This window comes from Gigantopelta aegis, chromosome 9, assembly GCF_016097555.1.
Source record: "Gigantopelta aegis isolate Gae_Host chromosome 9, Gae_host_genome, whole genome shotgun sequence".
NCBI lineage: Eukaryota > Metazoa > Mollusca > Gastropoda > Neomphalida > Peltospiridae > Gigantopelta > Gigantopelta aegis.
The window spans coordinates 14797677-14809203 of NC_054707.1; the positions used below are offsets into that span (position 1 = coordinate 14797677).

The window sequence follows — 11527 nt, forward strand, 5'->3', positions numbered from 1 at the left end:
CCTCTCTCTCTCTCTCTCTCTCTCTCTCTCTCTCTCTCTCTCTCTCTCTCTCGCTCTCTCACATGCACGCACGCATATGAATTGCATAGAAAGTGATTGTTACAGAGTACATACACAGATTACGGACAAATGAAGTTGGCTCCTGACCGAAACAAATCACGAGAACAATCCCTCATATAGGCCCATAATATAACATGTGAAGTAACTGAACTTCATGAATCATGCCGAGTATTTAAACAAACACAAATCGAAACAAAAGAGAAGACAAAACAAAGCCAATATCACACTCAAATATGGTAAGATTAAGTATTATGTCATTCCACGCGACAATGTAATTTTAAAAGCAAGTAAATAAATGATGCATGGCTATGGTAATTTAAAAGAAAACTGGAAAGACACGCAAACTCGGCGAGGGATTCCATCAATCTCACGCCAAAAACAAGACACGTGACAGTATAACTTAGACCAAAACCTTTAGCCTGGTTCCCATAAGATCTGTATTTCATCAGGGACCGACGCAGACCAAAAACAACGGTTATTGAAACAGGCGCAGACCAAAAACAAAGGTTATTGAAACAGTCGCAGACCAAAAACAAAGGTTATTGAAACAGTCGCAGACCAAAAACAAAGGTTATTGAAACAGTCGCAGACCAAAAACAACGGTTATTGAAACAGTCGCAGACCAAAAACAACGGTTATTGAAACGGTTGCAGACCAAAAACAACGGTTATTTAAACAGTTGCAGACCAAAAACAACGGTTATTGAAACAGTCGCAGACCAAAAACAACGGTTATTGAAACAGACGCAGAACAAAAACAACTGTTATTGAAACAGTCGCAGACCAAAAACAACGGTTATTGAAACAGTCGCAGACGGGTTTCGTTGGATCGGCGACAGATCGGGGGAGTGGAAACCTGTTACACTTTGCAGATGTGTCCCCTGGTCAATCCTAGACCGACCGCGCTATTTGAAGCATATCATATTAATATAATATGGTTTAGGAAATAAGTCTATTGAAAATTAATATAATTTGTAGAAATACATTTAAATTGTTTTGACAGACATTTATAGTACATTACTGAATAATAACAGTTACTGTTCATGTGATGCGCTTACAAATGCAAATGGGTATATAACAGCAGAATAACACAATGCTCTGAATTATCTCTGTAACGACCAAATGTCGAAATAATCATATGTTAAAATAGGCTGAGGTGTCGTAATAACCATAAATTACACACGAAATAGTAGTTGAAAATGTTCTGAAGTGTTGAAATTACTATATGTTATACCCCAAAATGGCCGTAGTATAAAATGTTCTGAAGTGTTGAAATTACTATATGTTATACCCCAAAATGGCCGTAGTATAAAATGTACTGAAGTGTTGAAATTACCATAACTTATATACCAAAATAGCCGTGGTTTATATGTTATACATCAAAATGGCCGTAGTTTAAAACGTGCTGAGATGTCGTAGAACAAATATTCCCTTTCTTTCTTTGTAAGATGATTTGATATTAAAGAAACATTCCTTTCCTTTGCAGGTTGGCTGTCGGATCCTGTACACCGCGTCACGGTACGCGTGGACTTGCAACTTCGTGTGGATGTTCCTGGAGGCGTTCCATCTGTACCGCCTCATAGTGCACGCCTTTAAAGTGCCCAAGTCTCTGAAGCTTTACTTCATTGGAGGATGGGGTAAACACAACAAAAAATATACAAACATATAAACAAGCTTTACTTCATTGGAGGATGGGGTAAACACAAGAACATATATACAAACATATAAACAAGCTTTACTTCATTGGAGGATGGGGTAAACACAACAACAACACATATACAAACATATAAACAAGCTTTACTTCATTGGAGGATTGGGTAAACACAACAACATATATACAAACATATAAACAAGCTTTACTTCATTGGAGGATGGGGTAAACACAACAACACATATACAGACATATAAACAAGATTTACTTCATTGGAGGATGGGGTACACACAACAACACATATACAGACATATAAACCTTGATGCTTTACGTCATTGGAGGATGGAGGTAAACACAACAACACATATACAGACATATAAACAAGCTTTACTTCATTGGAGGATGGGGTAAACACAACAACATATATACAGACATATAAATAAGCTTTACTTCATTGGAGGATGGGGTAAACACAACAACATATATACAAACATATAAACAAGCTTTACTTCATTGGAGAATGGGGTACACACAACACGATATATACAGACATATAAACAAGCTTTACTTCATTGGAGAATGGGGTAAACACAACAACATATATACAAACATATAAACAAGCTTTACTTCATTGGAGGATGGGGGTAAACACAACAACACATATACAGATATATAAACCTCGATGCTTTACGTCATTGGAGGATGGGGGTAAACACAACAACACATATACAGACATATAAACAAGCTTTACTTCATTGGAGGATGGGGTAAACACAACAACATATATACAGACATATAAACAAGCTTTACTTCATTAGAGGATGGGGTAAACACAACAACATATATACAGACATATAAACAAGCTTTACTTCATTGGAGGATGGGGTAAACACAACAGCACATATACAGATATATAAACAAGCTTTACGTCATTGGAGGATGGGGTAAACACAACAAGATATATACAGACATATAAACAAGCTTTACTTCATTGGACAATGGGGTAAACACAACAGCACATATACAGATATATAAACAAGCTTTACGTCATTGGAGGATGGGGTAAACACAACAAGATATATACAGACATATAAACAAGCTTTACTTCATTGGAGAATGGGGTAAACACAACAGCACATATACAGATATATAAACAAGCTTTACGTCATTGGAGGATGGGGTAAACACAACAAGATATATACAGACATATAAACAAGCTTTACTTCATTGGACAATGGGGTAAACACAACAGCACATATACAGATATATAAACAAGCTTTACGTCATTGGAGGATGGGGTAAACACAACAAGATATATACAGACATATAAACAAGCTTTACGTCATTGGAGGATGGGGTAAACACAACAACATATATACAGATATATAAACAAGCTTTACGTCATTGGACGATGGGGTAAACACAACAACATATATACAGACATATAAACAAGCTTTACGTCATTGGAGGATGGGGTACACACAACAAGATATATACAGACATATAAACAAGCTTTACTTCATTGAAGAATGGGGTAAACACAACAACATATATACAAACATATAAACAAGCTTTACTTCATTGGAGGATGGGGTAAACACAACAACACATATACAGATATATAAACCTCGATGCTTTACGTCATTGGAGGATGGGGTAAGCACAACAACACATATACAGACATATAAACAAGCTTTACTTCATTGGAGGATGGGGTAAACACAACAAGATATATACAGACATATAAACAAGCTTTACTTCATTGGAGGATGGGGTAAACACAACAACATATATACAGATATATAAACAAGCTTTACGTCATTGGACGATGGGGTAAACACAACAACATATATACAGACATATAAACAAGCTTTACGTCATTGGAGGATGGGGTACACACAACAAGATATATACAGACATATAAACAAGCTTTACTTCATTGGAGGATGGGGTAAACACAACAACATATATACAGACATATAAACAAGCTTTACTTCATTGGAGGATGGGGTAAACACAACAACACATATACAGACATATAAACAAGCTTTACTTCATTGGAGGATGGGGGTAAACACAACAACACATATACAGACATATAAACAAGCTTTACTTCATTGGAGGATGGGGTAAACACAACAACATATATACAGACATATAAACAAGCTTTACTTCATTGGAGGATGGGGTAAACACACACAATACAGACATATAAACAAGCTACATTGGAGATGGGGGTAAACATATAAAAACAATAAACTTTACTTCATTGGAGGATGGGGTACAACACACACAACATATACAGACATATAAACAAGCTTTACTTCATTGGAGGATGGGGTAAACACAACAACATATATACAGACATATAAACAAGCTTTACTTCATTGGAGGATGGGGTAAAACACACAACAACACATATACAGATATATAAACCTCGATGCTTTACGTCATTGGAGGATGGGGTAAACACAACAACATATATACAGACATATAAACAAGCTTTACTTCATTGGAGGATGGGGTAAACACAACAACATATATACAGACATATAAACAAGCTTTACTTCATTGGAGGATGGGGTAAACACAACAACATATATACAGACATATAAACAAGCTTTACGTCATTGGAGGATGGGGTAAACACAACAACATATATACAGACATATAAACAAGCTTTACTTCATTGGAGGATGGGGTAAACACAACAAGATATATACAGACATATAAACAAGCTTTACTTCATTGGAGAATGGGGTAAACACAACAGCACATATACAGATATATAAACAAGCTTTACGTCATTGGAGGATGGGGTAAACACAACAAGATATATACAGACTTCATTGGAGGATGGGGTAAACACAACAAGATATAAACAAGCTTTACTTCATTGGAGAAAAACAACACAGACATATACAGGGGTAAACACAACAGCACATATACAGATATATAAACAAGCTTTACGTCATTGGAGGATGGGGTAAACACAACAAGATATATACAGACATATAAACAAGCTTTACGTCATTGGAGGATGGGGTAAACACAACAACATATATACAGACATATAAACAAGCTATATACAGACATATAAACAATTTTACGTCATTGGAGGATGGGGTAAACACAACAAGATATATACAAACATATAAACAAGCTTTACTTCATTGGAGGATGGGGTAAACACAACAACACATATACAGATATATAAACAAGCTTTACGTCATTGGAGGATGGGGGTAAGCACAACAACACATATACAGACATATAAACAAGCTTTACTTCATTGGAGGATGGGGTAAACACAACAGACATATACAGACATATAAACAAGCTTTACGTCATTGGAGGATGGGGTAAACACAACAACATATATACAGATATATAAACAAGCTTTACGTCATTGGACGATGGGGTAAACACAACAACATATATACAGACATATAAACAAGCTTTACGTCATTGGAGGATGGGGTACACACAACAAGATATATACAGACATATAAACAAGCTTTACTTCATTGGAGAATGGGGTAAACACAACAACATATATACAAACATATAAACAAGCTTTTCTTCATTGGAGGATGGGGTAAACACAACAACACATATACAGATATATAAACCTCGATGCTTTACTTCATTGGAGGATGGGGTAAACACAACAACATATATACAGAGATATAAACAAGCTTTACTTCATTGGAGGATGGGGTACACACAACAACACATATACAGACAATTAAACCTCGATGCTTTATGTCATTGGAGGATGGAGGTAAACACAACAACATATATACAGACATATAAACAAGCTTTACTTCATTGGAGGATGGGGTAAACACAACAACATATATACAAACATATAAACAAGCTTTACTTCATTGGAGGATGGGGTAAACACAACAACACATATACAGACATATAAACCTCGATGCTTTACGTCATTGGAGGATGGAGGTAAACACAACAACACATATACAGACATATAAACAAGCTTTACTTCATTGGAGGATGGGGTAAACACAACAACATATATACAGACATATAAACAAGCTTTACTTCATTGGAGAATGGGGTAAACACAACAACATATATACAAACATATAAACAAGCTTTACTTCATTGGAGGATGGGGTAAACACAACAACACATATACAGATATATAAACCTCGATGCTTTACGTCATTGGAGGATGGGGTAAACACAACAACACATATACAGACATATAAACAAGCTTTACTTCATTGGAGGATGGGGTAAACACAACAACATATATACAGACATATAAACAAGCTTTACTTCATTGGAGAATGGGGTAAACACAACAACATATATACAAACATATAAACAAGCTTTACTTCATTGGAGGATGGGGTAAACACAACAACACATATACAGATATATAAACCTCGATGCTTTACGTCATTGGAGGATGGGGGTAAACACAACAACACATATACAGACATATAAACAAGCTTTACTTCATTGGAGGATGGGGTAAACACAACAACATATATACAGACATATAAACAAGCTTTACGTCATTGGAGGATGGGGTAAACACAACAACATATATACAGACATATAAACAAGCTTTACTTCATTGGAGGATGGGGTAAACACAACAAGATATATACAGACATATAAACAAGCTTTACTTCAGTGGAGAATGGGGTAAACACAACAGCACATATACAGATATATAAACAAGCTTTACGTCATTGGAGGATGGGGTAAACACAACAAGATATATACAGACATATAAACAAGCTTTACGTCATTGGAGGATGGGGTAAACACAACAACACATATACAGATATATAAACCTCGATGCTTTACGTCATTGGAGGATGGGGTAAACACAACAACACATATACAGACATATAAACAAGCTTTACTTCATTGGAGGATGGGGTAAACACAACAACATATATACAGAGATATAAACAAGCTTTATTTCATTGGAGGATGGGGTAAACACAACAACATATATACAGACATATAAACAAGCTTTACGTCACTGGAGGATGGGGTAAACACAACAACATATAGACAGACATATAAATAAGCTTTACTTCATTGGAGAATGGGGTAAACACAACAACATATATACAAACATATAAACAAGCTTTACTTCATTGAAGGATGGGGTAAACACAACAATCAATCAGCGAATCTCCTCCGAACCCCCCAAAAAAGAAAAAAACGCAACCAAGCAAAACCGTTTCAGGTAGAAAAAAAATTGTTATGTTAATACTTTATGTTTTTAATTAAACATAGAGAAGAAGAAGAAATGAAAACCTGATTAAAAATAATGCCCCGGGTGAGGATCGAACTCACGACCTTCAGATGGTATGCTATGTTTCTGTTTTACTGTATGATTATGAGACTGACGCGCTACCTACTGCGCTACCGAGGCGATATATTTGTAATGTTTATTTAAAGACACTGTGTTGGGGATATTCGTATCTCTCACAGCGGGTCACTCGGTCACGGGCGACAGTTATTTATGCTATGTTTCTGTGTAGCGTTAGTGACTATAGCACTTTTATTAATATTAGTTAGGCCAGGATTTTTTAACAGCGCCTTTGCCTGCCTGGAGGTAACGTACCTTGAAAAAGACAACCCTTGTTCTCCAGCTTTTTCTCCCACGATACTCATCATACTGGTTTAAACAAACACACCCACTAAATTTAACTAAACCTGGCCGGAGAACACCGATTAACGACGATTTTACAGAAAAAGTACTAAGCTTGTTGACAAGTTACATGTTTGCAAACTACATGCTCTTCCTTGTCAACTTCGGTCTAATAGTTGCCACTTCAAAGCTGTCTGCCATGAAATAATCATAGTCAGACAGCAGACTACTTGCGCAGAATTTCCAAATGGGAAGATAACTGTGATTTGTGGCCACACCACCGAATATACGGTAGTTTCATTGACAAGGACGAAAAAAGGAAGGAAATGTTTTATTTAACGACGCACTCAACACATGTTATTTACGGTTATATGGCGTCAGTCGTATGGTTAAGGACCACAGATATTGAGAGAGGAAACCCGCTGTCGCCACTTCATGGGCTACTCCTTTTGATTAGCAGCAAGGGATCTTTTATATGCACCATCCCACACAAACAGGATAGTACATACTACGGCCATTGTTACACCAGTTGTGGAGCACTGGCTGGAACGAGAAATAGCCCAATGGGTCCATCGACGGGGATCGATCCTAGACCGACCGCGCATCAAGCGAACGTCCCACCCTGACAAGAACGAGTATCCCTTTTTATTATTTTACTTTGTTGAAATCAGAACTTATTTGACTATTAGGTTTTGCAGTATCGAAACGGGTAGTTGAACTCCCATAGCTATGGTGTAAAACAGGGTTGATTCCTGTATCTAGAATTCATTGACATATCATGTAGGGTGGTGCCTGTCTACGGAGCTTTAATGAGAGTTGTTTCCCTTTTCGGACCCCTCTAAATTGTGAGTTGTAACCGGCCTCGGTGGTGTCGTGGTTAAGCCATCGAACATAAGGCTGGTAGGTACAGGGTTCACAGCCCGGTACCGGCTCCCACCCATGGCGAGTTTTAATGACTCAGTGGGTAGGTGTAAGGCCACTACGCCCTCTTCTCTCTCACTAACCACTAACAACTAACCCACTGTCCTTGACAGACAGTCCAGATAGCTGACGTGTGTTCCCAGGACAGCGTGCTTGAACCTTAATTGGATATAAGCACGAAAATAAGTTGAAATGAAATGAAAATAGGAGTTGTAATATTTGAAACACCACGTGACGAACGTGTTGTGTTTAATTAGAATGACGTCACGGGGGCTATTCTGTTCTTCCAAGGTAGAACGGTTTTTGTGGTTTATTTGCTACAGAGGCAAAATCGTTACAAAGCAATAGATAAAACAAAACAAAATATGCGACTGTGTTCCCTCCCATAAAACGTTTCTCTGCGTCGGTAGGAGTTAGACAGCGAGTTGCTACATGTTTTATAGGAACCAGGCTTTACAGACGAAATGTCTTTTCTTTTTTTACTGCGACCCTAATGATTTTAGGAATGGTACGGTCCTAAATAATTAATTTTGAAAATCCATATTACCAGAAGGATACCCTCCCCCTATTTTTGATCAAGTACAATCATTAAGTTTTCTTTTGCCTTTGTATAAGACATGTGGTGTTGTTTATCACCGCCACCGTACTGTGTTATTTAAATGTTACACCCCCACCATTAAAAACGCTAGGACCGCTCCTGATGTCTATTAATTTCTGTGTTTCAGTGTCGCCTCTGATCCCAGTGGTCAGTTACGCCATTATCCGCGGAGTTCGGAAAGACGGAAGGTGAGTATCACGGGTTTTATAACACTCTATCACGTGTCTGTAGATATGAGAGATATAAATATCATGTTTGTCTACCTGACACGGCTGATGGATCACTTTATATACAGCATTCTGTGCGGTGATTTGTCATTAATATTACAGAAGTAGAACGATTGAAATAAATGTCTTTCTAACGATGAACGTATAACTATTCTTTCATTTTTCTTTCCGCCCCCAGCCCGTGTAATTTAAACTATTAAAAGTTGACGTTAATCAAATTTGACAACCAAATTTAATAGTTATTCGCTCGGTTATTAATTAAAACAAAATAGATTTTTTTACCCTTATATTTTACATTTATAAAGGAAAGGAAAGTTTGTTTAACGGTACCTCGGCACATTTTAAACTACGACTGTTTGGTATCTACCACATGGTTATTTTGACATGTTTCCTAACAGAGAGAAAGAGAGGAAACCCGCTGTTGCAAGACTACTCCTACCGATAAAGCAGCCAGGGACTTTTTATATGCTTTTTATAGGCAGGACAATACATACCACGACATTTGATGTTCCAGTCTTGAGGCACTGGCTGGGAAGGACAAAAAAAACCCAAGGCCATCGCGGGCGATCGATCCCGCGACCCATCGAATCTAAGATTAGCGCTCTACCAACTGAGCTACAACCCGCCCTGTTACAATTACAACATAACAGAAAGAAATATTTTATTTAACGACATTTTCTCAACTTTTTACAATTAAGTTCTCATTGATCTTTTCTATCCCATGGTCCATTCCTTGACGTGGTGAGGTAGCTTGCATGTCTCAATGACTCGGAGAGCTATGCCAGCTGGAGCATCAGCTCCTGGTAGGGTCACCCAAGCTGGATTGGTTAAACGGCAGAGACTTGACTAATAAGGACCGGGCAGACAGAGGACGTGAGTACGTGAGTCAAGAAAGACAAACTGGGCTGGAGAGGCTCAGAATCCTAGTAAGGAAACTCTCCTAGGAGAAGGAAAACTCCAAACTCAAACCAAGTCCACTGGAGTCAGAGTACAGTAGCTATGACTAAGCATTAGTGTGGAAACCGAAAGGAAATGTCTGTACATGCACCAAGCTCTATGATGATCATTGATCTTTCAGTTGCTGGGTCCACCACGCGGGAGGATTCGAGTGGCTCATCTACACACCCAATCTACTCTGTATTATGGTGAGTACACAGACAGACAGATACTCAGACAGACAGATACACGGACATATACACAGACATATACACGGACAGACAAACAGATACACGGACAGATATACAGACAGATACACGGACAGACAGACAAACAGACAGATACACGGACAGATATACAGACAGATACACGGACATATACAGACAGATACACGGACAGACAGACAAATACACGGACATATATACAGACAGATACACGGACAGACAGACAGACAGACAGAGAGACAGAGAATAATACATGAGTGTCCGTTAGATATCATTTATCTCACAACGAGTTGTTTTAAAATGTATCAAATTCGCTCGTTTGATACGTTTTTAAACAACTAGTTGTGAGATAAATGCTATCTAACGGACACAAATGTATTACATGTGTATTTTATTTCTTACATATCCTACAAAAGACAGGTTTTAAGTAAACTATAACAATTTTTTTTTTTACAGCCGTTGCACTTGTAGCTGACTTACGCGTCACAGACTCATGATTGTCAGGTTAACTATACGTCACAGTGTAATCTATTTTCACCGTGCTGTTTTTTTTTTATTGGACGTATGGCATTGGTGACCTGGTCATCACCTAGGAGCAGCCAGTCGTATGTCTTGAAATTGTCAAAATTGTGTAAACAACTATGTGTTATAAAAAATAACGCATGGTCTTCTCACCCACGGGTGTGTAAGAAAGACAAATAGACAGACACATTGTTTGTTTTAAAGTCTAACATCGGATATGAAACATACATCATCACTAAATATGATAAAATCTAAAACAGCACTGAACCACTCCATATCGAGTTAATAAGAGATTTTATCCTACAACTTACCCAAGATATCCATGTCATAAACTCATGTGATAATTTTAGTGTATTAACCCGTTTAATAATGGTATGCAAATTTGCAAAGTCTCTAGGTAATGTGTTGCTGTGGATGGGTCATTTGCTTACAAGCCAACAAGACCTGTGTATCTGAGCGTAACGTTTTCATAGCTTTCGTTAAAATGCGTGACGTCAAACTAATGTGTGCTAATCGTGATGACGTCATATTACCGATGGCGAAGAAGATGCCGATTATGACTGTAGATTGATATATTGTGATTATACTGCTGTATTCCATGACATCCAACTCCAGTATAGTGAATTTGACATGAGGGTAGAATTTGGCAAGAAAATTATCCCACTAGGTACAACATAAACAAATAGTGTCTCTGGATTTGTGGTGGTTTAAAAACAAAACAAAAAAAACAACAACAACCCAC

General features: G+C 37.5%; 1 protein-coding gene and 1 non-coding gene across 2 annotated transcripts in view; one reads left to right on the forward strand and one right to left on the reverse strand.

Moving 5' to 3' along the window:
• The window catches only part of LOC121381461 (calcitonin gene-related peptide type 1 receptor-like), a 74432-nt gene that overhangs the window by 55569 nt on the left and 7336 nt on the right, over positions 1 to 11527 (forward strand). The window contains exons 5-7 of the mRNA XM_041510779.1: positions 1546 to 1696; positions 9004 to 9064; positions 10182 to 10248. Coding sequence (XP_041366713.1) covers positions 1546 to 1696; positions 9004 to 9064; positions 10182 to 10248 — 279 coding nt within the window. The remainder of the gene's footprint in view (positions 1 to 1545; positions 1697 to 9003; positions 9065 to 10181; positions 10249 to 11527) is intronic.
• Trnam-cau lies at positions 7035 to 7138 on the reverse strand. Its single transcript has 2 exons — positions 7102 to 7138; positions 7035 to 7070 (listed from the first exon to the last, which is right to left on the reverse strand). It is a non-coding gene; the product is annotated as a tRNA-Met (tRNA).